The 26,337-nt window shown below is 42.2% G+C and overlaps 2 protein-coding genes across 2 annotated transcripts in view; both read left to right on the plus strand.

Annotated features, from left to right (window-relative positions):
- The window catches only part of LOC110496259 (F-actin-uncapping protein LRRC16A), a 36,967-nt gene extending 22,236 nt beyond the window's left edge, over positions 1 to 14,731 (plus strand). Inside the window, exons 20-40 of the mRNA XM_036952834.1 lie at positions 949 to 1,030; positions 1,123 to 1,222; positions 2,752 to 2,806; positions 2,911 to 3,083; positions 3,200 to 3,268; positions 3,379 to 3,472; positions 3,627 to 3,725; positions 5,053 to 5,181; positions 5,642 to 5,776; positions 6,152 to 6,327; positions 6,768 to 6,855; positions 7,036 to 7,188; positions 7,306 to 7,372; positions 7,520 to 7,710; positions 7,867 to 7,985; positions 11,535 to 11,925; positions 12,347 to 12,389; positions 12,696 to 12,848; positions 13,019 to 13,135; positions 13,469 to 13,621; positions 13,968 to 14,731. Coding sequence (XP_036808729.1) covers positions 949 to 1,030; positions 1,123 to 1,222; positions 2,752 to 2,806; positions 2,911 to 3,083; positions 3,200 to 3,268; positions 3,379 to 3,472; positions 3,627 to 3,725; positions 5,053 to 5,181; positions 5,642 to 5,776; positions 6,152 to 6,327; positions 6,768 to 6,855; positions 7,036 to 7,188; positions 7,306 to 7,372; positions 7,520 to 7,710; positions 7,867 to 7,985; positions 11,535 to 11,925; positions 12,347 to 12,389; positions 12,696 to 12,848; positions 13,019 to 13,135; positions 13,469 to 13,621; positions 13,968 to 14,152 — 2,772 coding nt within the window. The 3' untranslated portion in view covers positions 14,153 to 14,731. The remainder of the gene's footprint in view (positions 1 to 948; positions 1,031 to 1,122; positions 1,223 to 2,751; positions 2,807 to 2,910; positions 3,084 to 3,199; positions 3,269 to 3,378; positions 3,473 to 3,626; positions 3,726 to 5,052; positions 5,182 to 5,641; positions 5,777 to 6,151; positions 6,328 to 6,767; positions 6,856 to 7,035; positions 7,189 to 7,305; positions 7,373 to 7,519; positions 7,711 to 7,866; positions 7,986 to 11,534; positions 11,926 to 12,346; positions 12,390 to 12,695; positions 12,849 to 13,018; positions 13,136 to 13,468; positions 13,622 to 13,967) is intronic.
- Positions 14,732 to 16,358: 1,627 nt separating this feature from the next.
- LOC110496260 (secretagogin) lies at positions 16,359 to 25,499 on the plus strand. The gene is made up of 11 exons (XM_036952835.1): positions 16,359 to 16,578; positions 16,760 to 16,830; positions 17,154 to 17,246; positions 17,765 to 17,854; positions 17,997 to 18,053; positions 21,539 to 21,616; positions 22,640 to 22,695; positions 22,799 to 22,844; positions 22,999 to 23,058; positions 24,109 to 24,177; positions 24,456 to 25,499. The coding sequence occupies exons 1-11, from the start codon at positions 16,509 to 16,511 to the stop codon at positions 24,582 to 24,584; spliced, it is 819 nt and encodes a 272-aa protein (XP_036808730.1). The 5' UTR covers positions 16,359 to 16,508; the 3' UTR covers positions 24,585 to 25,499.
- Positions 25,500 to 26,337: the final 838 nt, after the last annotated feature.

A 26,337-nucleotide genomic window follows, 5' to 3' on the forward strand; every position in this document is an offset into this window, starting at 1 on the left:
TTTTCTAGGAGAGAAGTGGCTTCTTTGCTGCCCTTCTTGACACCAGGCCATCCTCCAGAAATCTTCACCTCACTGTGCGTGCAGATGCACTCACACCTGCCTGCTGCCATTCCTGAGCAAGCTCTGTACTGGTGGTGCCCCGATACCGCAGCTGAATAAACTTTCGGAGACGGTCCTGGCGCTTGCTGGACTTTCTTGGGCGCCCTGAAGCCTTCTTCACAACAATTGAACCACTCTCCTTGAAGTTCTTGATGCACCTAAATTAACCATTTATTGGATCAATCTTACTGGCAGCAATATCCTTGCCTGTGAAGCCCTTTTTGTGCAAAGCAATGATGACGGCACTTTTTCCTTGCTGTAACCATGGCTGACAGAGGAAGAACAATGATTCTAAGCACCACCCTCCTTTTGAAGCTTCCAGTCTGTTATTCGAACTCAATCAGCATGACAGAGTGATCTCCAGCCTTGTCGTCGTCAACACTCACACCTGTGTTAACGAGAGAATCACTGACATGATGTCAGCTGGTCCTTTTGTGGCAGGGCTGAAATGCAGTGGAAATGTTTTTTCAGTTCATTTGCATGGCAGAGGGACTTTACAATTAATTGCAATTTATCTGGTCACTCGTCATAGCATTCTGGAGTAAATGCAAATTGCCATCATGCAAACTGAGGCAGCAGACTTTGTGAAAATGTATATTTGTCATTCTCAACTTTTGGCCACGACTATACGCTGAAATAAAATTCTAAAATAAGATGTCTTGACACCCCTTTTATTATTTGGGTAGATGTTCTGAATATACTGATTTTAATTACTTAGCTTTACTTATGTACCCTGAATGGCAATCAAATATATCACCAAAATACATGTATGGATATTATCCTGGATTGCAATTGCTATCCTTTCTCTATATGTTTTGTTTTTGTTTTTATTTCTCTCTTTTACTTCAGCTAAGATCTGGAGGTGCTCAGATTCTGGAGGGCTGCATAGCTGAGATTCCCAACATCTCCAGCCTGGACATCTCAGACAACGGTGAGGCCCGAGTAGACACTGTTTTTACAGTGATTTTGAACATTGTATACCTTGATTTTGACTTGATGTTGTGTTTTATATTTTATGCTCAGGTTTGGATTCAGACCTGACCACTCTCTTGGTGTGGCTGGCCAAAAATCGCTCCATCCGCCACCTCTCACTGGGCAAGAACTTCAATAACATCAAGTCCAAGTACGGGACTTACTTACCTTGTGTCGTGTCTTTGGCTATGCCGGATTAAGTGAAATGACATGCTATTCTGTAAAATAATTTATCCGTAATTAATATTACCTGATTGAGATAATCATGTAAATGTAATTAACTAGAGTCGGGCACCACAAAATAATATTTATAGGGCTGTTATCTTCCGAATAAACTCTTAAAGACCTAGTAATATTTTACATCAATTAGCAGTCAATATCAATTGTCATCTTAATTCAGTCTCATCTGAAAGTTGTAAATTCTTGGTTATCTGCACGAACCGTGGCTAACAAGTTGAATCAGCAATACAAAATTGGGTTTAATTATTTATTTACTAAATACCTAACTAATCACACAGAATTACATATACACATCATTAAATCATAACTTGATTACAAATTACGTCATAAAGGAAAACGTCCCTAGCGGGCGGAACAGATATAACAGCTTGTTACACAAAAGAAAAGGGCCTGGGTTTGAGTGAAAGAGCGGGAAGACTGAGGAACAAAGGCGAAGCTGTGCTATCGTAAATACAGTATCTTATGCATTCTAAATTACAGCCCATTTGGAAAAGGAAAATGCAATAAATATTTACTCTGAGCTGCGCTTCGGTAGGTTGGTGGTAGATGGAAGGCTGTGTTGCCCAACCGAGTCCTTTGAAGAATGTCTGGTGGTCAATTGGATACGTTGTAGTAACGTCGTTGTGTGATAGACGGGATACTCTGTCTGTTCCTTCCTAACCCTTGTTTGTATCTGCTGTTGCTAACTCAACAGCTAGGAAGTATCACTTCTGTAGTGAATAAGAGTTCAAAGTTCATACCATTCGCAACCAAGCTCACGCTGATGTTGGCTTCGTTCTGTAGTTATCTGAACCATTCTGACATAGGACCGTCGTCCTCACATCATCGGAACAGAAAGTTACATTGTCGTCAAGGGCTTATATAGGAAGGGAGAGGAGGGTGTGTTTGAAACGTTTTATAGCCCATGTCACTTCACAGGGGCGGGCCACTGATTGAGCAGCCCTATCTTATGAAAACCCACATCTCATATTTTAGAAGCTAAAATCACATTTCATCCCATCACAAATAATTTCATATTCAAACATTTAAATTGAACAACAATTCCATGTGAATCCGATATCTCTGATGTGTAGACTTTCCACTGTAGAGTTTATGCCATCTTATCATTGATGAGAATGTCTCAGATGACAACCGAACTGACATCATATTCATTAAGTACCACCGCATATGTTCCATTGGTCGGATTACCAGAATATAGTTAATTTCCCCGAACCTTCGGATGTTCCCAGAATCTCTGTTAATCAAGGGTTTTGCAAATGTAACATCAGTAGGGTAGAGAGAGGAAAAAGGGGGAAAGAGGTGTTTATGACTTTCATAAACCTACCCCCCAGGCCAACGTCATGAAACTTGTAATTAGAAAAAATGTAAATTAACCATATCCTCATGCTTGTATCCTTCTCTCTGTCTGGAATGTAATGAAGTGTGCACGTCTTTCCACAGAAATTTGTCTCAAGTCTTGGACAACCTGGTGCACATGATACAGGAGGAGGAATCGGTGAGTCGGCTGTTACGGTGACACTTAGCCATAACAGCTTAGCATAAACACAATGTGTCTAAACCATTCATTACCATTGTTCAACGAACCTGTTTTTCACGTAGCCCCTGACGTCCATCTCCCTGGCCGACTCCAAGCTCAAGGGGGATCTGTCCATCGTACTGAATGCACTGGGCAGCAACGCCAGCCTGACCCGGGTGGACATCAGCGGCAACGGCATGGGAGACATGGGGGCCAAGATGCTGGCCAAGGCCCTGCAGATCAACACCAAGCTCAGGTAAGAGGTCAAGGCTCAAGAAGAGGCCCACTAGGTTCAACAGCTCATGTTTCAATATTGTTTCAATATTGATTCTACTGTGTTCTATTGCTCTTTATTGTCATGCGTTTGTACAGGACGGTTATGTGGGACAAAAACAATGTCAGCCTACAAGGCCTCCAGGATGTGGCATCTGCTTTAGAAAAGTATGTATCTGTGTGTGTCACAATTCATTCTATTCATACTCTTCTTCACATGGATATTTTGGTTAGGATATGTGAGTAGGCATATACTTAGCCACATGTGTCTCTTTCAGGAACCAGACCATCCGCTTCATGCCTATCCCCATCATCGATGCTGCCCAAGCACTCAAGGCCAGCCCTGAGAAAACAGAGGATGCCCTACTAAAGGTCAAAGTTCACATTTGGCTGCATGGTAGATATTAACTGATGACAGAATTGAGATAAATTCTCACTGATAACAATGCATCGATAGCAGGGTTGAATGCAAAAAACGTCACATTTCCTGTATAAACTTTAACATTTTTTTTATCAATCTCTACAGATGGAGCGGTATCTACTAAGGAACCACGAGACTCGAAAATACCTCCAAGAGCAAGCTTACCGTCTCCAGCAAGGCATTGTCACGACCACCACACAACAGGTGACCCGTCTGTTTAAATGTTTGACCTGTAACTTTCATTTTCATGTATCGGCACTTGTTTGGATAAATGTTAGTAGTACCTTGAGTTTCCCCTGGGGAAGTGAAAGTTACATACAGTGTCTTCGGAAAGTATTCAAACCCCTTGACTTTTTCCACATTGTGTGACGTTACAGCCTTATTCTAAAATTGATTTAAATAGTTTTTTCCCCTCATCAATGTACACACAATACCCCGTAATGACAAAGCAAAAACAGAAATATCACATTTACATAAGTATTCTGACCCTTTACTCGGTACTTTGTTGAAGCGCCTTTGGCAGTGATTACAGCATAGAGTCTTCGTAGGTATGACGCTACAAGCTTGGCACACCTGTATTTGGGGAGTTTTTCCCATTCTTCTCTGCAGAGCTCTGTCCGGTTGGATGGGGAGGGTTGCGGCACAGCTATTTTCAGGTCTCTCCAGAGATGTTTGATCGGGTTCAAGTCCGGGCTCTGGCTGGGTCACTCAAGGATCTCTCTGTACTTTGCTCCGTTCATCTTTGCCTTGATCCAGACTACTCTCCCAGTCCCTGCCCCTGGAAAACATCCCCACAGCATGATGCTGTCACCACCATGCTTCACCATAGGGATGGTGCCAGGTTTCCTCCAGACGTGACTCTTGGCATTCAGGCCAAAGAGTTCAATCTTAGTTTCATCAAACCAAAGAATCTTGTTTCTCATGGTCTGAGAGTCTTAAGGTGCCTTTTGGCAAACTCCATGCGGGCTGTCATGTGCCTTTTACTGAGAAGTGGCTTCCGTCTGGCAACTCTACCCAAAGGCCTGATTGGTGGAGTGCAGCAGAGATGGTTGTCCTTCTGGAAGGTTCTCCCATCTCCACAGAGGAATTCTGGAGCTCTGTCAGAGTGACCATCATGTTCTTGATCACCTCCCTGACCAAAGTACCCTTCCACCGATCTGATCATCTCAAGCATGATCAATGGAAACAGGGATGCACATGAGCTCAATTTCGAGTCTCATAGCAAAGGGGCTGAATACTTATGTAAAGAAAGTATTTCAGTATTTTAAACATGTTTTTGAGTTGTCATTAATAGGTATTGTGTGTAGATTTCGGATATTTTTTATTTCAATAAACCCATTTTTAGAATAAGGCTGTTATGTAACAAAATGTGGAAAAAGTCAAGGGCTCTGAATATTTTCCGGAGGCACTGTACCACATTTTTTAAGTGTTGAATGACCATAAACCATTACATGACCTCTCCCATTGAATGGTGAACGACCGCTCAATGTCTTCTGATGACCTCTGACCCCTCCTGCCTTCTGCTGCTCAGATGATGGACAGGATCTGTGTAAAGGTGCAGGACCACCTAAACTCCCTGCGGTATACGGAGACCGCTGTCGTCCAGGAGGACATGAAGGTGGCCAAGAACCTCATGAAGGACGCCAGGAACTCCAAAAGAGTGAGCTGAGAACCAAACATATTGTTCTCATAGAACCGCTAGAACAAATTTAACTTAGAAAATATAGACTGTGGATGTCAAACTCTGTGCTAGGGAGACAAAAAGTGATCAACATTAACCTCAAATTCTACATGGGACTTCCTGGTTAAATAACATTTTGAATAACATTAATGCAGAAAGGGAGAACCTCCAACTTAAATGGTTAGGTTTTGGCCTTTCTAGGGAGTTTTTCCTAGCCACCGTGCTTCTACACCTGCATTGCTTGCTGTTTGGGGTTTTAGGCTGGGTTTCTGTACAGCACTTTGAGATATCAGCTGATGTACGAAGGGCTATATAAATAAATTTGAATTGAAGTTAGATGAGAAAAGAGCACAGTCTAATCTTTTCTCCAATTTTTTTCCTCTTCCCTTTTTTCTCTTTCTCTGTCTGTCCACCTTCCATACCCTGCTCATCTATCTAGCTACTGCCCAACCTGTACCACCTGAGGGGATCTCTTGGTGGCATGGGCGGCCCCCCTGACATGGGCGGCCCCATTCAGGACAAGCTGGAGTCCATGGCTGGAGAGATGGCCAGTGTCATGGATGAGCAGCTAAAGGTACACAACAGTCAACACAGCAGTAAATGCATGATGTATTTACTGTATTTTAACAGTATTTTTTGAACCAGATATGTTTAATGTTGATGTATCTCTGTGAATTACATAGTCTAGTGTTTCTCAACTCCAGTCCTCGAAGTTGGATGTTTTTGTTTTCATCCCGCACAGGCACACATGATTAAACTGATCATGAGCTTGATGATTATTCATTGAGTAGTTGAATCCGGTGTGCTTGGCCTTGAACAAAACTGTGCAAGTTGAAAAAAACTGCCCTAGTCCTTTCAGCAACTGTAAATTTGAATAACAACAAGACAAAATAAGAAGCTAGTGCAATGCTCTTGCCTACCCCTCTTTCTCTCGCTCTCTTTGGTCCAGACGTTGTTACAATCTATGGTTGACACCGCTGAGGGCCTCTGTCCCCACGTGATGAAGAGGAGCAACCTGCACCAGGAGCTGATGAAGGACAGTGCAGGCAGGATGACCGTCCCCCATAGCTTCATCACCACCACACTACTGGAGCAGTCAGGAGTCGACATCATCAACAAGATCAGGTAATCACCACATGGGCCTGGTCAAGCCTGGCTTGGTCAAGATAGCTAGCTGACGTTCTCTTCCAGAGTGACTTACAACAAGTGCATTCAACTAAGGAAAGGAAAACGACGACAAAACAAAAGTATCTCCAAAAACAAAGTTCAAAGATTCATGCTGGTCCAATGGGAGTCCTGGGGGGGGGGGGCTGGATTTGAGGAGCACTTTTGAGACCTAATCAGTCAATTATTTCAAATACAGACGTTATCAGTTGATCATGTGAATTCAAACTGAATCGTTCATTGTGATCTGTGAAATAATTGATTAGGATTAGGTCACATAGCCTCAGCTGCTAACTTCACTCTCAGAAAACTGCTGTAACATATATATGCAGCCCGGTCTTGATACAGTTCAGATAGTAGCGAGGTAGCCTCTGGCTCATGTTCTCCTCTCTGTCACACAGTGAAGTGAAGCTCAGTGTGGCGTCCTTCCTCTCAGACCGTATCGTGGATGAGATCTTGGAATCTCTGTCCCGTTCCCAAAACACTCTGGTCAGTACTGTATACTACAACAGACTCTTTCACTCTGTATTTCTCTTTCACACACACAATAATGCATTTTTGCTTCAATTGATTGTAATGCTGATTTAGAGCACTTCTGCACCACATAAAAAACAAATACTGGTGAAGGAACACTGCCACTATATGCCTTTTCCTCCCTTCCCACACCAGGCAGAACACCTGACCAGGAAAGCGCAGCCTCTTCTCCACCAGGACTCAAAAGAGACAGAGGTGCTGGATGAGACGGTCCTCCAGCCTGAGGCCCAGACCCAGGGGCAGAGGCAGCAGCCTGCTGAGAGTCTGGAGGAGATGGACACCTGTGTGGTAACTAAGACTAGTCCCTTCTGCTTTGAGGGTTTGGGTTTGTGATCCTGATCTGCTGTACTGAAGCATGACTCACTGGCTGACTGTTTTTCTCTTGACTGTATTTGTGACCTGCAGATGACACCCAAGTCCAAGAGGAAGAGCATTCTCTGCAGGATGCTGCGGCCTGTCTCTGTGGCGTTTGGTGAGTTGATGTTCTACATCCCGGGTACCGTAGATCTGGTCAAATAGATTTAAACTACAATACAGTAGTAATGTAGTATTTCAGCCTCTCGGCATGAGAGGGGTTTTGGTTTTACCTCGTCTATTGATGGTTGTTCTTGTCCGTCAGAAATGGAGTTTGACTTGGACAAGGCCCTGGAAGAAGTGCCTATACACGAGGAAGACTCGCCCCCTCCTCCCCTATCGGACAAGATGCCAACGTACTTTGGCGAACTGCCCACTATGGAGGCCCGGAAGCTAGAGCACCACACCAAGCTCCGCCCCAAACCAAAAAAGAGGACCAAGCCTAGCCGAGCACAAGTAAGGCCTTCCACCTGCCCCCTCTCTCCTATTCCCCATTTATTTCTCCCTCTTCCACTCTCTTTCTGCCTTCTTTCTCTATTTCTACGTCTAGCTACTATACTCTATGATATTGAGTGTCTTGACGTAGGCCTACATATTTTTTGGTGTTCTCAGCGGGATTCAATCTGCACCTCTCCACCACCAGAAGAAGTGGAGCAGAACGGCCTGCTGGGAAAAGTGGATGAGGGTGTTGATGAATTCTTTTACAAGAAAATCACCCAACTTAGTTTTAAGTGAGTCCTAATTCCTTTCATGGTGAACTCTTTCCAAAAAGTAAACGGAATTACTTGACGTTTAGAATAAATGACTCTAGTTTCCACAAGATTTAAATCACAAACATGCAGCAGTAAGCTATGTGTAACTACCTACAATGTCTAACTACCTACATGTAAATGCTAAAACATTTACATAAAGTGTCTTTTAATAGGGTGTTGGGCCACCACGAGCCACCAGAAGAGCTTCGGTGCGCATTGGCATAGATTCTACAAGTGTTTCAAATCCAATTTTATTTGTCACATGCACAGAATACAACAAGTGTAGACTTTACCGTGAAATGCTTACTTACATGCCCTTAACCAAGAGTGCAGTTCAAGAATAAGAAAATATTTATCAAGTAGACTAAAATATAAAGTAATTATACAAGTAACACAATAACGAGGCTATATACAGGGGGCACTGGTACCGAGTCAGTGTGCGGGGTACAGGCTAGTTGAGGTAATCTGTACATGTAGGTGGGGGCGAAGTGACTAGGCATAGGTAACAAACAGCGAGTCTACAAAATTGTCGGGTGGCGATTTTATGAATTGTTAAGTAGTCTTATAGCTTGGGGGTAGACGCTGTTGAGGAGCCTTTTGGTCCAAGACTTGGTGCTCCGGTACCGCTTGCCGTGCGGTAGCAGAGAAAACGGTCTATAACTCGGGTGACTGGAGTCTCTGACAACTTTATGGGCTTTCCCCTGACACCGCCTATTATATAGGTCCTGGATTGCCCCAGTGATGTATTGGGCCGTTCGCACTACCCTGTGCAGCGCCTTACGGTCAGATGCCGAGCAGTTGCCATACCAGGCGGTGATGCAACCTGTCAGGATACTCTCGATGGTGCAGCTGTAGAACCTTTTGAGGATCTGGGGACCCATGCCAAATCTTTTACAGTCTCCCGAGGGGGAAAGGTTTGGTCGTGCCCTCTTCATGACTGTCTTGGTATGTTTGGACCATGATAGTTTGTTAGTGATGTGGACACCAAGGAACTTAACTCTCAACCCGCTCCACTTCAGCCCCGTCGATGTTAATGTGGGCCTATTCGGCCCGCCATTTCCTGTAGTCCATGATCGGCTCCTTAGTCTTGCTCACATTCGGGGAGGGGTCGTTGTCCTGGCACCACACTGCCAGTTCTCTGACCTCCTTCCTATAGTCCGCCTCATCGTTTTCGGGGATCAGGCCTACCACTGTTGTGTTTTCAGCAAACTTAATGATGGCGTTGGAGTCGTGTTTGGCCACACAGTCGTGGCTGAACAGGGAATACAGGAGGGGACTAAGTACACACCCCTGAGGGGCCCCAGTGTTAAGGATCAGTGTGGCAGACGTGTTGTTGCCTACTCTTACCACCTGGGGGCGGCCCGTCAGGATGTCCAGGATCCAGTTGCAGAGGGAGGTGTTCAGTCCCAAAGTCCTTAGCTTAGTGATGAGCTTTGTGGGCACTATGTTGTTGAATGCTGAGCTGTAGTCAATGAACAGCATTCTCACATAGGTGTTCCTTTTGTCCAGGTGAGAAAGGGCAGTGTGGAGTGTGATTGAGATTGCGTCATCTGTGGATCTGTTGGGGCGGTGTGCGAATTGGAGTGGGTATAGGGTGTCCAGGAGGATGCTGTTGAAATGAGCCATGACCAGCCTTTCAAAGCACTTCATGGCTACCGACGTGAGTGCCACGGGGCGGTAATCATTTATTCAGGTTACCTTCGCTTCCTTGAGCACAGAGACTATGCTGGTCTGCTTGAAACATGTAGGTATTGCAGACTCTTTCAGGGAGCCGTTGAAAATGTCAGTGAAGACACTTGACAGTTGATCCATGCGTGCTTTGAGTACGTGTCCTGGTAATCCGTCTGGCCCAGCGGCTTTGAATGTTGACCTGTTTTAAAGGTTTTGTTCACATCAGCTACCGAGAGCGTTATCACACAGTCATCCAGAACAGCTGGTGCGCTCCTGCATGCTTCGGTGTTGCTTGCCTCAAAGCAAGCATAAAAGGCATTTAGCTCGTCTGGTAGGCTCACATCACTGGGCAGCTCCCATCTGGGTTTCCCTTTGTAGTCCATAATAGTTTAAGCTCTGCCATATCCGACGAGCGTCAGAGCCGGTGTAGTAGGATTCAATCTTAATCCTGTATTGACGCTTTGCTTGTTTGTTGGTTCATCTGAGGGCAGAGCAGGATTTCTAATAAGCGTCCGGATTAGTCTCCTACTCCTTGAAAGCGGCAGCTCTAGCCTTTAGCTCAATGCGGATGTTGCCTGTAATCCATGGCTTCTGGTTGGGATATGTACGTACAGCCACTGTGGGGACGACGTCATCGAAGCACTTATTAATGAAGCCGGTCACTGAGATGGTGAATTCCTCAATGCCATTGGATGAATCCCAGAACATATTCCAGTCCGTGCTAGCAAAACAGTCCTGTAGTGTAGCATCCGCATCATCTGACCACTTCCGTATTGAGTGAGTCACTGGTACATCCTGCTTTAGTTTTTGCTTGTAAGCAGGAATCAGGAGGATATATAGAGAGCTTTGTATGCATCTCTGTGTGTGGAGTAAAGGTGGTCTTTTTTCCCTGGTTGCACATGTGGCATGCAGGTAAAAATGTGGTGAAACTGATTTAAGTTTGCTCGCATTAAAGTCCCCAGCCACTAGGAGCGCCGCTTCTGGGTGAGAATATTATTTTCTTATGGCCTTATAGAGTTGGTTGAGAGCGGTCTTAGTGACAGCTTCGCTTTGTGGTGGTAAATAGACGGCTACAAATAATACAGATGAGAACCCTCTTGGTAGATAGTGTGGTCTATATCTTATTATAAGGTACTATACCTCATGTGAGCAATACCTCAAGACTTCTTTAATATTAGACATCGCGCACCAGCTGTTATTGACAAAAAGACACACACCCCACCCACCCCTCGTCTTACCAGAGGTAGCGTCTCTGCTCTGCCGGTGCATGGAAAATCCCGCTGGCTCTATATTGTCCGTGTCTTCATTCAGCCACGTCTCGGTTAAACATAAGATGTTAGTTTTTAAAGTCCATTAGGTAGGATAATCTTGATCGCAGGTTTGGAATGCCACTGGAGGGAGGCGACACCATTCTTATGAGTAGAGTAATTCCATAATTTGGTGTTTTGTTGGTGGTGCAAAACCCGGTCTCCGGCACCGCTCCAGAATCTCCCATAAGTGTTTAATTGGGTTGAAATCTGGTGAAGCAGACACGCACACATACACACACCCTTTAAACCCCCTATGCTCCTTTGAGGTCCCTCTTTCAAAGTCACTGAGATCTCTTCTTCTAACCATGGTAGCCAAAAATAATGGGCAATTGGGCCCTAAGCATGATGGGATAATAATTGCTTAATTAACTAAGGAACCACACCTGTATGAAAGCATCTGCTTTCAATATACTTTGTATCCCTAATTTACTCAAGTGTTCTCTTTATTTGGGCAGTTACATGTATCTTTTATTTACGTATTTAGAAGTTGTTAATTATAGAAGTTGAGTGTGTACTCTACAGCAAAATCATTCTCTAACATTTCCAGACGACCCACCCTGAGGGGCTCCTCCAACATCCAGGAGGGTTCGGAGAAGAAACGGGAATCCCGGAAAAGCGGCTTCCTTAACCTCATCAAGTCTCGCACCTCCAAGTCCGAGAAGAGCCATGGAGCAGCCGCCATCACCACCCCGGCTTCTGCGACTGTCAGCACTGTAACCGAGGAGCTTCTATCCCCCAAGGCTCCGTTGCGGGACCACTCGGAAATCTCCCCTGACCGCTCAGAAAAGCTGCCAACCCATGAACCCACTACGGAACAGCACTCGGAGAGTGACAGTAAGGGGGGTCCTCACGGTGGCTGGCACTTTGGGGTCCCCGTAATGGGCATGGACCTCCTGGCGGAGATGAGAAAAATGCATGAGAAAATGGCCGCCCGTAAGGTGGGTAAACTGACCAGTTTTTGCTGCTTTTGACAGCTAAATCTATGAGCCAGTAGAACCCCCTAGCATCACTGAACTACTGAATAATTACTTTCTTACAGGGTAACACACAACCACCTCTGAAAAAGTTTATTTTAAAGTTTAATGTACACTGTTTTTGCTGTCTTCAACCTTTGATCTGCCAATCATTTGGAAGGCTATAGATCATCGTGAGTGGATAACTGTGTGAAGGTGTTGCCCTATGGTGGCTCTGTATGGAACATCCATGTCTCTGCATGGTTCAGACTGTTGAATACGGTCATGCACGAGTGCCCTCATAGAGCCATGCAATGGAAAACACAATGGTGCCTATAAAAGCAGGTTTAGGACAAACTGAAGACATTGTCCATACTGAAAAGATGTTTGTTTGTTCTTTTGACAGTCTGACTCATCTTCCTCTTCAGACAAGGCAGACGGTAAACAAGGTGAGTTGGCCTCGAGATCCCAATCAGATAATTAGACGTTTTATTCCATTTAGTGATATTTAATCTTTATGTACTCAAAGATGGCGCAACTCAATTATGCCACAACGTCTGTCTCACTGTTCATCTTGCCAGCTGCCATGTGGTACAATAAAATGAACAAAATGTTGAATTACATTACAGTGCTAGGTAACATTTTGTTCAGACAGTCTCTTGTAAAAGCTCTATGAACCATCCACACGTTTGCTGTGCATTCTGTTTCTAAGAAGTGTCCGATATGGGTCGTCTTTGTTATGTCTCTCTCTGTAGGGAAGCCAGAGAGTCAAACATCGTCGATATCGCCAAAGTCTAAGCCCACCAGTGTTACACCCAGACCACCAGCACCCCCGGGCACCAAGCCCCACCTGGGACCACACAGTTTGGGACTTCTGAGCCCTCGCACCAGCAGCAGCCACAGCCCAGGTAGGCATATGAATAAGTATACTTTACTGATAGTGATATGGAGATGGGAAATAAGGCCATCAGAATAAAAAATGGATCAAGAAGAAGAGGACTTTGTTTATTGTGATTTTTGTCTTAATTTGTCCTGTTGTCTGTAACCACTCTTTATTTGTTAATGAATTCACCCTTAGGTGACACCCCTGACTCCCCTCTTGGAAACGTATCCCCAAAAGGACCTCTGCCCGCCCCTCGCCTGAAGAGGGCGCCGTCAGACTGTGAGCGGGAGGGGGAGACAAGCCCCATTAATGGTAGGTTTATGTATCTATTACCCATGTACCCTCCACCCAGAAGAACTGTCTTAGGAACAGCTCACGACAGTCCGAAATGTTGATATTGAGAGTAGAGGAATAATCAAAGCTATTTTGCTTCACGTAAAGACAAAGGCATTCATTTCAATTAACTGAGAACATAGTATGCTATACAAATTGTCACTGTGTGAGTTTGGTAGAATTGAACCATAAAAGCATCTTTCACCCTCAGTATGAAAATGGATCCACTGTCTACTGCAAGTCCCTCTGGATAAAAGTGTCTGCTAAATTACTAAAATGTGAAATTTAATGCAATCTCTCTCTGTCTGTCAGTTGAACTCACAGGAGACTCTAGCCCATTTGACTTAGACCATGAGACGGACAGGTCTGTTATTGGCGGGAGACAGTGGTCCTCCCTGAAGAGTTCCACTTCTGTGGTACAGGAAGTAGAGGGTCGAGAGCGCACCAAGTCCCTCCCTGCATCTGGTTAGACCAATTACCTTCTCTACTTCAGGTCTTAAAAAAAACTTAAGACATGTACAGTGTTGAGGTGTAGTTTTGCATCTAGCAACAACCAATGGCAGTAATGTAAGTTTTGGCAGGTCCAATTGTGGCCGTACCTTTTGAATAACATGCAATTCTCAGTAATAGTAGTTGTATGGGTTTCTCCAGGAGCTCTTGTTGTTGCTTTTAGTACTCACACAACTGTGACGTTGTGTTTGTAGTCTCAGTAGTACCAGTAGTTATGGTTGTAGGCTACCAGTTGTAGCTTCCTCGTTGTTTTGTACCATATCAGCTAACACACCGCTGTCTTGTGTCACTGTCCTTACAGAGAGACCTTCGTCCATGGTGGACGCTGCCCACTGCCAAAGCCCTGGAGTGTTTGATAAAGACGACAACACGGAGAAAGACTTCCCTCCTCCCCCTGACACGGACCAAAGACAGGACCTTATGCCTGACAACATGGAGGATGAGGAGGAGGAAGAGGACACCATCAATGACATCGTCCCAGTGTAGAGAGAATAGATACATCAATCTTCTCCATACTTTACTCAGTGTTCCATGGAGTGTCCAAGTGCACACTTCGGGAGAATTGTGGAGAATCGTAATGCAGACACATAGCAAAGAACAAAAAAAGCTTATGGACAAAACCTTGCTAATATCTTAGTCTAAACAAAGACCGTTGATTGGCTTATTCAATCAACCAATAAGCAGTGTTGTGTTCCTATGTCTAATGTGCATGTAATGTATATTTGTCAATATCTATTAACACACTGAAAGAGATATATGGATGCGTTGACAAATATGTATGGGATTTACATTGTACCATGGGCAAATTGATCAAGTAAACCTTATTAATGATAGGCATAATAACTTTGATTTATATGAAATACATTTATTGAGGGGCTTGGTGATGGTTTCCATATAGTGTTAGTTTTATTGGCTAAATTGATTTATGCTGAAAATACACTTTTTTTCATTTTTTTTTTTTACAATGCATGCATTGTAACAATCCTTTACATGTAACATCAAGTTGTCAATAATCCTGTATTTGTATATTTGTAACAATAAAAAATATTTCTACTGGTATACTGCCATGTATGATCTATTTTGCCTTCATATAGACCTACTTCATAAAAGGTATGTGTTTTGCATAGGCTTACCCTTGCGTGACATTTTAACCGTGCAAATCTCTCTAGGTCACAATAAAATGTTATCAATATATTCGCCCCCCCCCCCCCCCCCCCTCTCCCTGGCCTTTGTACTAGCAAACTAGCTAACCTTAAGTCTCTGTCGATCAGAAGCACGGATGGTTTTGCGCTATGTACCGGATTGTAACTACTACTCCGATAAACATTTATAGATTTGGCCTACTACATGATACTCACATTTTCCCTATAATGAGGTTGCTACAACCTAGCCTATGGATGAAAGTTTACAAAGTAAATGCACACAGGTCGATAGAAATATTTGAGGTGACCCGGGGATAGACAGTGACACATTCCATACTGCCTTGCACACTCTTTCCTGATCTAGGGTGTAATCATTAGTCCAACAGTTGCAAACCAGAGTTTCTATTGGGCAAATTCAGGTACGTTATCCCAGTTTTGTTCCATTTACTTCCGTTTTAAGAAACTTTTTCAACAGAATCGGCGGAATGAATACACCACTGATCATACACAAACACTTTCAAAGCCACATACAAACAGCTCGTTGTATTCCTTCTCATCTCTGCGCACTCTCCTCTCACCTTTTCCCTTCGATTGTGGACTTACAGCTGATGGGTTTTGCATTTATGTGACCAGGTGAAAAAAACGCTCCAAACCATATCATAACCGCTACACACAGCCTACATCCTTGTTACCATATTAACTAAAGTAACATCATAGCTAATAGAACTAACGCGTTAGTAAACCAGCTACAATCATGCAGTACAGTGTACAGTCAGCAAGCAGTTTAGCATCTATTCCGGCAGACCCGGTGGCAATAAATTAATAAAACCAAAAGCTTACCTTGACTTGGAAGAGTTCCAGTGTTGGATAGTCATAGCCAGCTAGCTAACATATAATCCCTCTATTTGAGCCGGGTGTTTGAGTAGACTAAACTAGCTATCTGCATTTGCTAGGTAAGTAAGTGAAATGACAAAATATACTGTAGCTCGCCCTTTCTCTCTCTCGCTCCTATTTCATTTTTTAAAGAAATGAATTTGTTCAAAACTGTTCAATTATTGTCATTCTCTCTTTGCATCGCCCACTCACCACATTTTATGCACTGCAGTCCTAGTGAGCTGTAGTTTATCCTTTCAGTACTAGACTAATTCTGTAATTCTTTGATTGGGTGGACAACATGTCAGTTCATGTTGCAAGAGCTCTGATAGGTTAGAGGATGTGCTCTGGAAGTTGTCATAATACCTGTGTTAAGTCTATTAAAGGATGTGAGAACCATGAACCTCTTAGATTTTGTAATGAAGTCAATGTACCTAGAGGAGGACGGAAGCTAGCTGTTCTCCGGCTACAACATGGTGCTACCTTACAGAGTGCTGTTGAGGCTACTGTAGACCTTCATTACAATACAGTGTGTTTTAATAAATGATTTGGTGACGTGAATATATTTTGTATAGTTTTATCTAAAAATGATAAACATTTAAAAAGTTATCTATTTTAATTTTTTATTAAATTAACTGAGGAGGATGGTCCTCCCCTTCCTCCTCTGAGGAGCCTTCGCTGTTGCACACCTACTTGAGCATCGTAGTCAAGTTGGTCTCCCTTGTTTGCGTTTGGTGGAGTTTAAACTGAACTACAGGGAAGGAAACATCATCAGTCTCTGCGAGAAATAGACTTATGCATACGGATAAAACTATCTTTTGGGCACCATGGACAGCGCTTTTGACAACCTGGATGCTACAGGCTTCCTACACATATGGCAACATTTCGATGTTGACAGTAAGATCTTACTCTTGAATAGTTATAACTATGTTGCCTTTTGATTACTATTCATATTAATCTGTGTTAGTTTATCAGGCAATGCTTTCATCGAAATTCAGACTGAACTTTGCACCATGTCTTGAAGATAAAACAATACGGCCATTTTTTTATTTTATGTTATGCATTTGTTTGTTTATAGATAATGGTTATATTGAAGGAAAGGAGTTGGATGACTTTTTCAGACACATGATGAAAAAACTTGGGATGAGTGTAAGTAGGCTACTATTCCTTTACCTTGTCATGGCTAATGCATAATGTGTACTTTCAGACCCCCCCCCCCCCCCCCCCCACACACACACACAAAAAAAAAAAACATTCTAGAATCTTCTAATCAGACCTACTTTGCTGACCTTTGTTGACGGCATTCAACCGGTGTCAAAATTAGATAACCTCTCTGAATCCAATCATTAGTCACGTTTTGTCTTTGATTGAAATGGAATGAATTCCCAAAAGGGATTTTGCACAGGTAACACTGAATGAAAGACACAAATAAGTAACGAATATGTTCAAAAGTCACTGTGTTGTTCCTAAAGGATGAAATAACGGATGACAAAGTTGGAAGAATGAAAGAAAGGTTCATGTCAGCTTATGACACCACAGCTGATGGTCGCCTGCAAATCCAAGAGGTGCGTTTACTTGTATTTCCTCAAACCTTTATTTGTCTATATAGTGCATTTAGTATTAAGTATACTTAGAACCCTGCAGGTGTGTTTGTGTCAGAGAGAGAGAGAGAGAGAGAGAGAGAAACTGATCAAACAACAAGTGGTAATTGGATTGTAATCAAAATGCCCTAACAACACCTTCTGTGTGTGAAGCAGCCTTGAAATTACATAATTGCTCTGTCATTTGCATCATGTTATTGCCTTGCTTCATCTAACAGCATGCAATGAATTAGAATGAGTTTATGTCGAAAATGTAATTGAATTGCATCTCATTTCATCTTTCACATTTCGTTTGCTCAATGTTATGTTGACAGAGGAGTAAATGCCCCTTGAAGCTGAATGGACATGCACCACCTTAATTCTATCAATTTGTAGGAAGAAAATACACAAGATTTAGTTTGACAAAACATTTCCCATCAGTGACCGAATAATGCCTGCCTGTGAATGTTGATAACTTATTAGATTGAACATAAATGTTCCAGTTGGCCACCATGATGCTACCGGAGGAGGAGAACTTCCTACTACTGTTCCACAGAGAGACGCCATTGGACAACAGTGTGGAGTTCATGAGGGTAAGGTCAAAGTGTTTCGGTCCAAAAACCTTCAACATAAATGCACAAAAAAATACAACCTATTATTGGTTGGGTAGTGTGTCCTGTATTCTCTAGAACACTTTCATCAAAACTAAATCTGCCTCTCACTCCCCACCCACAGATCTGGAGAAACTATGACACTGACAGCAGTGGATACATATCAGCTATAGAACTCAAGGTACAGTTGAAGAATGCCCTTCTCCTAATTTCCATGCGTTCAGTGAGAGACCCTTGCCATGGCCCTCTCAGAGACATTGTCTTAGCTAGTTGTTGTCCACTTTCTAAGTAAACATCAATGAGTGGCCAGAGTTGTTCATGTTCATGTTTACACAGTTGCTCTAGGTCTATGTTGACACGTTTTGCTTTAAGGGTCTTTCAGAAGGATGCCCCCTGTCCTCTTATGTGGACAAGGCAATAGGGCCGGGCCAATATACGATTCAATCGAATATCGTGATATTTGACATTGACAGTATATTGTGATGTGCAAGACTAATCTATTTGAACTTTTCTAATCAAAACAGTGCAGTTTTATCAGTTAGTTTATATCAATATGTTGAAAATAAAGTCTAAATGAATGAACTTATTGTTCGCCACACTAAGGTTATTTCATTAGAATGTGACCATAATATCGTAAATAAGCACAAATACTGCACAGTCTGGAATAATCTAGCAATTATCGACGCGAAACCATTATATTGGATACCGCGATATTTGGAGTAGCATATCACGATATTTGGAGTAGCATATCGTAGTAGAGCTCTCCCCAAATATTGTACCAACCCCACAAGGCAAGGCACAAGTACTTTTCTTAGAATTTCCAAACAAACACATGGTTTATAAACCACAGTACATTTTCTGAAGAGTAAATGGACAGGATGTACATACAGTACATGATACTATTTGTGAACACTTTGATTCAGAATAACAGACAAAAGTGTTGTGGCACACATTTCTCCCCTTTATTTATTCGGAGTGTCTGCAGATCCGACTTCTCTGGACCCCTCTTCCCGACAGCTAAAGGTCAGAAGCTTCTACGCATTGCAGGATTCTCTACTTTACGCATAGTCTCCACTCTGCTCGTTTAATAAAGTTAGATCAAAGCTGAATCAATGTCTGCAAAATCACGTAATGATACTATTCTACATAACAGAACTGAATATAATAGCATAGTATAACATTACTGTAAGTAAAAAACTAAAATAAACACCACCTAATTTCTTATGAGATTTGTGTGAACCGTCACATTATTCTCTCGTGTGGCCAAAACTCAACAGTGTACGACACTAGTCAAAACATGTGTTTTGATTTAAACTAAACACAGGTATACTACATTTGTACGTGAAGTAGAGGTAAAGAAACACTTGAGCAGAATGTAATTCAAATCTTCAGCTCTGGGGACAAGGGTTCCAGGGGGCAGGACGGGGCGGTTACCTACGGATTTGCAACTTCTGACTTTTTTTTATTTTGTATCTATTTATCCTTTATTTGACCGGGGGACGTCAAGTTGAGAAACCACCTTTTTCACATGAGACCAAGGCCATGTATACCAAGTGTCTCAGACTAGTAGGACTACTTACAGTATCCAGGATCGGTTTTGTCTTTTAGATTATAATGAATGAATCCTAGATCAGGATACTATACAGTTGAAATCGGACGTTTACATACACCTTAGCCAAATACATTTAAACTCAGTTTTTCACAATTCCTTACATTTAATCCTAGTAAAAATTCCCTGTCTTAGGTCAGTTAGGATCATCTCTTTATTTTAGGAATGTGAATTGTCAGAATAATAGCAGAGAGAATTATTTATTTCAGCTTTTATTTCTTTCATCACATTCCCAGTGGGTCAGAAGTTACACTCAATTAGTATTTGGTAGCATTGCCTTTACAATTGTTTAACTTGGGTCAAACGTTTCGGGTAGCCTTCCACAAGCTTCCCACAATAAGTTGGTAAATTTTGGCCCATTCCTCTTGACAGAGCTGGTGTAACTGAGACGGGTTTGTAGGCCTCCTTGCTCGCACACGTTTTTTTTCAGTTCTGCTTACAAATTTTCTATATGATTGAGGTCAGGGCTTTGTGATGGCCACTCCAATACCTAGACTTTGTTGGACTTAAGCCATTTTGCCACAACTTTGGAAGTATGCTTGGGGTCATTGTCCATTTGGAAGAACCATTTGCGACCAAGATTTATCTTCCTGACTGATGTCTTGAGATGTTGCTTTAATATATCCACATAATTTTACTTCCTCATGAGCCATCTATTTTGTGAAGTGCACCAGTCCCACCTGCAGCAAAGCACCCCCACAACATGATGCTTCCACCCCCGTGCTTCACGGTTGGGATGGTGTTCTTCGGCTTGCAAGCCTCCCCCTTTTTCCTCCAAACATAACGGTGGTCATTATGGGCAAACTGTTATGTTTTTGTTTCATCAGACCAGAGGACATTTATCCAAAAAGTACATTATTTTTCCCCATGTGCAGTTGCAAACCATAGACTGGCTTTTATATGGCGGTTTTGAAGCAGTGGCTTCTTCCTTGCTGAGGGGCCTTTCAGGTTATGTCGATATAGGACTTGATTTACTGTGGATATAGTAACGTTTGTCATCGGAAGGAGACCAAGGTGCAGCATGTTAAGTGTTCATGATACTTTAACTACTCAAAACACCAAACAAAATAATGAATGTCACGTTCTGCAGGCTTCACAGCGCTAACAAAAAACAAGATCCCACAAACACCAAAAGGGGAATGACAACTTATATGTGATCCCCAATCAAAGACAACGATAAACAGCTGCCTCTGATCGGGAACCACTCGGCAAAAAACAAAGAAATAGAAAACATAGAAATAAACTATAATGCCCACCCTAGTCACACCCTGGCCTAACCAAAATAGAGAATTAAAGCCTCTATGGCCAGGGCGTGACAGATAGATACTTTTGTACCCGTTTCCTCCATCATCTTCACAAGGTCCTTTGCTGCTGTTCTGGGATTGATTTGCTATTTTCTCACCAAAGTACGTTTATCTCTAGGAGACAGAATGCGTCTCCTTCCTAAGCGGTATGATGGCTGCATGGTCCCATGGTGTTTATACTTGCGCACTATTGTTTGTACAGACGAATTTGTACCTTCAGGCATTTGGAAATTGCTCCCAAGGATGAACCAGACTTGTGGAGGTCTACCATTATTTTTCTGCGGTCTTGACAGATTTCTTCTGATTTTCCCATGGTGTCAAGCAAAGAGGCACTGAGTTTGAAGGTAGGCTTTGAAATAAACTGACTATCAGAAGCTTCTAAAGCCATGACATCATTATCTGGAATTTTACAAGCTGTTTAAAGGCAGAGTCAACTTAGTGTGTGAGTAAACTTCTGACCCATTGGAATTGATACAGTGAATTATAAGTGAAATAATTTGTAAACAATTGTTGGAAAAATTACTTGTGTCATGCACAAAGTAGATGTCCTGACCGACTTGCCAAAACTATAGTTTGTTAACAAGAAATGTGTGGAGTGGTTGAAAAACGAGTTTTAATAACTCCAACCTAAATGTATGTAAACTTCTGACTTCAACTGTGCCTATCCTAGATCAGCACTCCTACTCTGAGACACTTGATAAATATGGGCCCACCTCATCTTATCGGCTGTCTTCCTCTGTGTCCTCCTAACAGGGTTTCCTGCAGGACCTGTTCCTCCAGCACAAAAAGACCATATCCCCCAACAAACTGGAGGAGTACACCAACACCATGGTAACAACAAGCCCCAGCTCCTTTACTCTGTGCCTCAATCTGAGGACTCTTGAACTGTTGTCTCTCAAATGAGTATATGCTACCTTGTTCAATGGGCAATTAAATTTGTATGTAAAACTGATTTTGTAATTTAAGTTTATTTCCTCTAAAAGGATGATTGGTAGAGGGCTGTACACTGAGTGTACAAAACATTAGGAACATAGACTGACCAGGTGAATGCAGCTGAAAGCAACGGCCCCTTATTGATGTCACCTGTTAAATCCACTTCACTCGGTGTAGAGAAAGGGGAGGAGACAGGTTAAAGAAGGATTTTTATGCCTTGAGACAATTTGAGACGTTGCGTATGTGTACCATTTTTAAAGGGTGAACGGGCAAGACAAAAATATTTAAGTGCCTTTGAACAGGGTATGGTAGTAGGTAGGTATGGTAGTAGTAGCCAGACGAACCAGTTTGTGTCAAGAACTGCAACGCTGCTGTGTTTTTCACGCTCAGCAGTTTCCTGCGTGTACCAAGAATGGTCCACCACCCAAAGGACATCTAGCCAACTTGACACAACTGTGTGAAGCAGTGGAATCAACATGGGCCAGCTTTGGACAGCCTTGTAGAGTCCATGCCCCAATGAATTGAGTCTGTTCTGAGGGCAAAAAGGGGATGCAACTCAATATTAGGAAGGTGTTCCTAATATTTTGTGCACTCGGGGTATATTGTAATGCTACTATACCATTCAGTGTAGATAAGGAGTGCACTAAATTAGTTATTTCTCATTCAAGTATGTCATTGGCTGTAATAGTCTTGCCTATGAATCCCCTCAATAGTATTAGTAATTGGATGGTACTAGACTGTGCTGGAGGGTGATCAGCTCTTTCAGTACTGTTGTCCCCAAATAAAATAATCACATCAAGTAAAATTCTGAGTATGTGTAAATGTACCTGGCGAAGAAAGGTGATTCTGATTCTAATGTTTCTGTGCTTTAACAAAATGGCTAATGAATCTGATGCTTTATTATGTTGATTTTCCCAACAGATGGAGATGTTTGACAAAAACAACGATGGCAGGCTGGATTTGAATGACCTAGCCAGGTACTAATTATCAAGCAATTGTATTCCCCACATTGCTTGGTGGCTCTTACTGTGTGTCCAATTGTTTGTGAGTCACGGAGCCAAACTGTTTTCCTTCTCCCAGAATCTTGGCTCTAAAAGAGAACTTCTTGCTGAAGTTTGACATGAATGTAAGTATAAAAATGTTTGATGAATTTCACTGATAACTTTCAGTCAGATAAGACGTTGTCAATTCACACTCCGTCTTCAATTACTTACTGTCGTTCTCATTGGCTTTAATTAGAGGAACTAAATTTTAGGTGCTGTGGTACCACTCTGTTTCAGGCTTGCAGTCAAGAGGACCGGAAGAGGGACTTTGAGAAGATATTTGCTCACTATGATGTGGTAAGTCATTATACAGTACGTTTAGCCACAACATAATTGCCTTCAACTTCAATTGGAATTGTATGGTTCATTGTGATAAGCATATTTCATTAAATTACAATGCTGCTTATAATGACTTGTTGTGATTTTACTGATGCTTCATTGGCCTTAATTATAAAATATAATATCAGTATGAATGAGAGAGAATAAACAGCTGGATTGAAAGTGGATCAGTACAAGGGCATAATCACGGGTGGACTTGGGTGCCCACCCACTCAGATTGAGGAATTATTTTTTTTAAATCTTATCTTTTTACCTAAACATGCAAACACCATCAGATAGAATTGATAGCAAGCAGTGCACTGGGTTAGTCAGAGTTTATTTAAATATAACAGAATAGATGACCTGGCATGACATTCACGCTCACGGGAGGGGTTGCCAAAAACAACTAACTGAAAGCCACACCCCCAATAAACCATGAATATTACTGAATTGAGGCATAATATGTCACTGTGCTTGTGTGGATACATGCACCATGGCACTGCCTGTTTCATTTGGTCATTTGGCAAACAAGACAGCTCATGTAGTGCCTTATTCACAGTCAACACATGCTAGATTTTCTCTCAGCCTTTTGGCAAAATATGTAGAATAGCATGAGATGAGCTATAAAACTGCACATTTTCCTCTCTGCCCCATGGAAAAATGTGTATAATTGCAGGAAATTACCTTTTAAAACAGAAAAAAAAATTCTCAGCCTCATGGCAAAATGTGTAGAATAGCATGAAATTAGCTATACATTTCTGCAGGTCCACCCACCAACGAATTCCTGGATACACCACTGGATCAGTACTAAGATGTATTCACAGTACTTAATGTAGTGGTGGTCCTGTTGCAGTGCCATGCTCCTCTCTGCTTCGTGATTGTGGATGTGTGATGTAGTACATTGTCCCATTTAAAAAAAAAATCTGAATTCTAAACAGAATTTATATGCTGTCCTCTTTATAATCTCCCAAGGCACACCAGGTGGTAGATTTCATTGCTCTTTCTGAAGTCAGCCATTTTGTTGTTTAGAGTAAGACGGGTGCTTTGGAGGGTCCGGAGGTGGACGGCTTTGTCAAAGACATGATGGAACTGGTCAAAGTAAAAAATGTTTTTTTGCTATATCCTATTCTACAAATGTAGTTATATAAACTTATCATGTATTAACTAAGATATCTGATGCTGTTATATTGATTCTGCATTATTGTAAGTTAAGGTCTCCCACTTCTGACACCATGTTACTTTATATTTATATGGGTGAAGCAAGGAGAATTGAGTCAAGTTAACAGTGGGTCCAACTGTATTAGACTGTGAAGGGTTTGAACTGTGATTGATCTTGAACTAATGGTTCGAATATGCTTTCTATATACCCAACACAGCCTATCATTAGTGGAACAGACCTGGACAAGTTCCGCAAGCTGCTCCTGGGTCACTGTGACATGAACGGTGATGGAAAGATCCAGAAGAATGAACTGGCACTGTGCCTCGGCCTGAAATACTCCTGTTAGTAGTCCTCCACGGGAAGAATGACAGACATTTTCATTGCCCTAGTTAGCACCACAGGCTAACCGCTAACTCACTGATAGCATGTCGCAATGCCATAGCTAATACCTTTTGGACAACCCAAGAGCATTGCATGATGGCTGGTTGAAAGGAAGTTGTTGCATAGAGTAGACCCATTGGGGAATTGGTTTTGTGATCCTTCATTTTGTTTGACTGTATCTGTTTTGATGACAATTATGATTAGCTTTGAGAGTGTTGTGTGTGTGTGATCCATGCACGTTGCATATGCCTATAACTTGCAGACATGTAGTGGTGATGTAAGTGTTTTGGGACGGAAGTTGTATTGGGATATTTGTGGGATGTATGTTGACTTTATTACCATGACGGCTGCATTTACTTTTCAGAACTGTGCTGTTTTTGATGTGCAAGAAAATATGATGAAAATAACTGTCAAAATGGTTTGACATTTCACCTCCTAGTTTAAATAGTATTGGTAGACAACATGTAATGCAATACAGTGTATGATATGAGCCACAGTCTCTGTGTCCCTGGGCATCTGCACGTTTCTCCATTCTGTAAGAACAGTCTGCAATCATAAGCACATACAGCTCTGTTAATGAACAAACTATTTATATAACCATAACTCAATTAGTAGTACATGTCTGGTGTATACCCATTGAATCAGAGCAGACAATGCTGTGAGCCTTGGGCACAAAGGAAATATTGACCCGCAACCGTGATGATGTCCGGGCTTCCATTCTCCATGAACTCAGTTCTTTCGTGCAATAATGGATTTTCACAGAGTTTCATTGCTTTAATGCTTGGTAACCAGAGCATTTCAAAAGCACAACACACAAAATGCTATGGAAACTGATTGAACAGCAACTCCAAGCACCCATTAAAGAGATATACAAAGCAAACATGGTCGGTAGTAAGTAGACCAGTATGGCTTTAAAAGCTTTTCATGAGTTCACTGGGCACTGTGTTATTCTGTGGAACCATAGTACACTGTTATTTGTGTCTAGTTGTAGGCTGATGTCATTGCTAAAAGCCCCACCAGATGCCTGCCTGATTATGGCAAGTGAAGTGTCTCTAACTTAACAGCCGCTCACCAGCAGGACAATTACAGAGGACTGCGGTCAAGAGAATAATTATTGTGCCACTTGCTGTGCCCTCTTTGAAACTTGCTGTGCCCTCTAAAATTCCCAACCACAGTATGTATTTTTTGCTCTTAATTCAGTAGGAATACATTAGTCATGGTACTCAACAATACATGTATTTAGTCTCTTGTCTTAAATCAGTGCTTGTCCTGAGTGAAGTTGAAGCTTTCGAGGCACTTAAAAGAAAAATGTCAAAAAATAGATATCGGTCATAGAGATACTTTCTCCTAAAATATATAAATCAAGGTACATAGACTGCTATTTAACTAGTCAGTTACCTGGCCTTGCCATTGTTAGAGAAGAGGCCAGCAATTGAGAGAAAAAAAATCCAGTTCAGATATTTGAGATGTATTCATTCATTATCTCCTGGTTAATCACATTGTGGTTATGCCCTGTTCTTAAGGTGACCTATAGCGGTTTGGCATGTGCGACCATAGATTGAAACCTGAAAATATCATGTCACAACCCATTCCTTGGATGGATCTTCCACCACGTTGCTAGACAAGATATTAATAGATTGGAATGGGTGGAATGTAATCAATGGAATTGAGCAAACATGTACTGTACAACCAAAAGTTGTGTTCATAATTGTTTTTCC

Source organism: Oncorhynchus mykiss, chromosome 18 (assembly GCF_013265735.2).
Source record: "Oncorhynchus mykiss isolate Arlee chromosome 18, USDA_OmykA_1.1, whole genome shotgun sequence".
Lineage (NCBI taxonomy): Eukaryota > Metazoa > Chordata > Actinopteri > Salmoniformes > Salmonidae > Oncorhynchus > Oncorhynchus mykiss.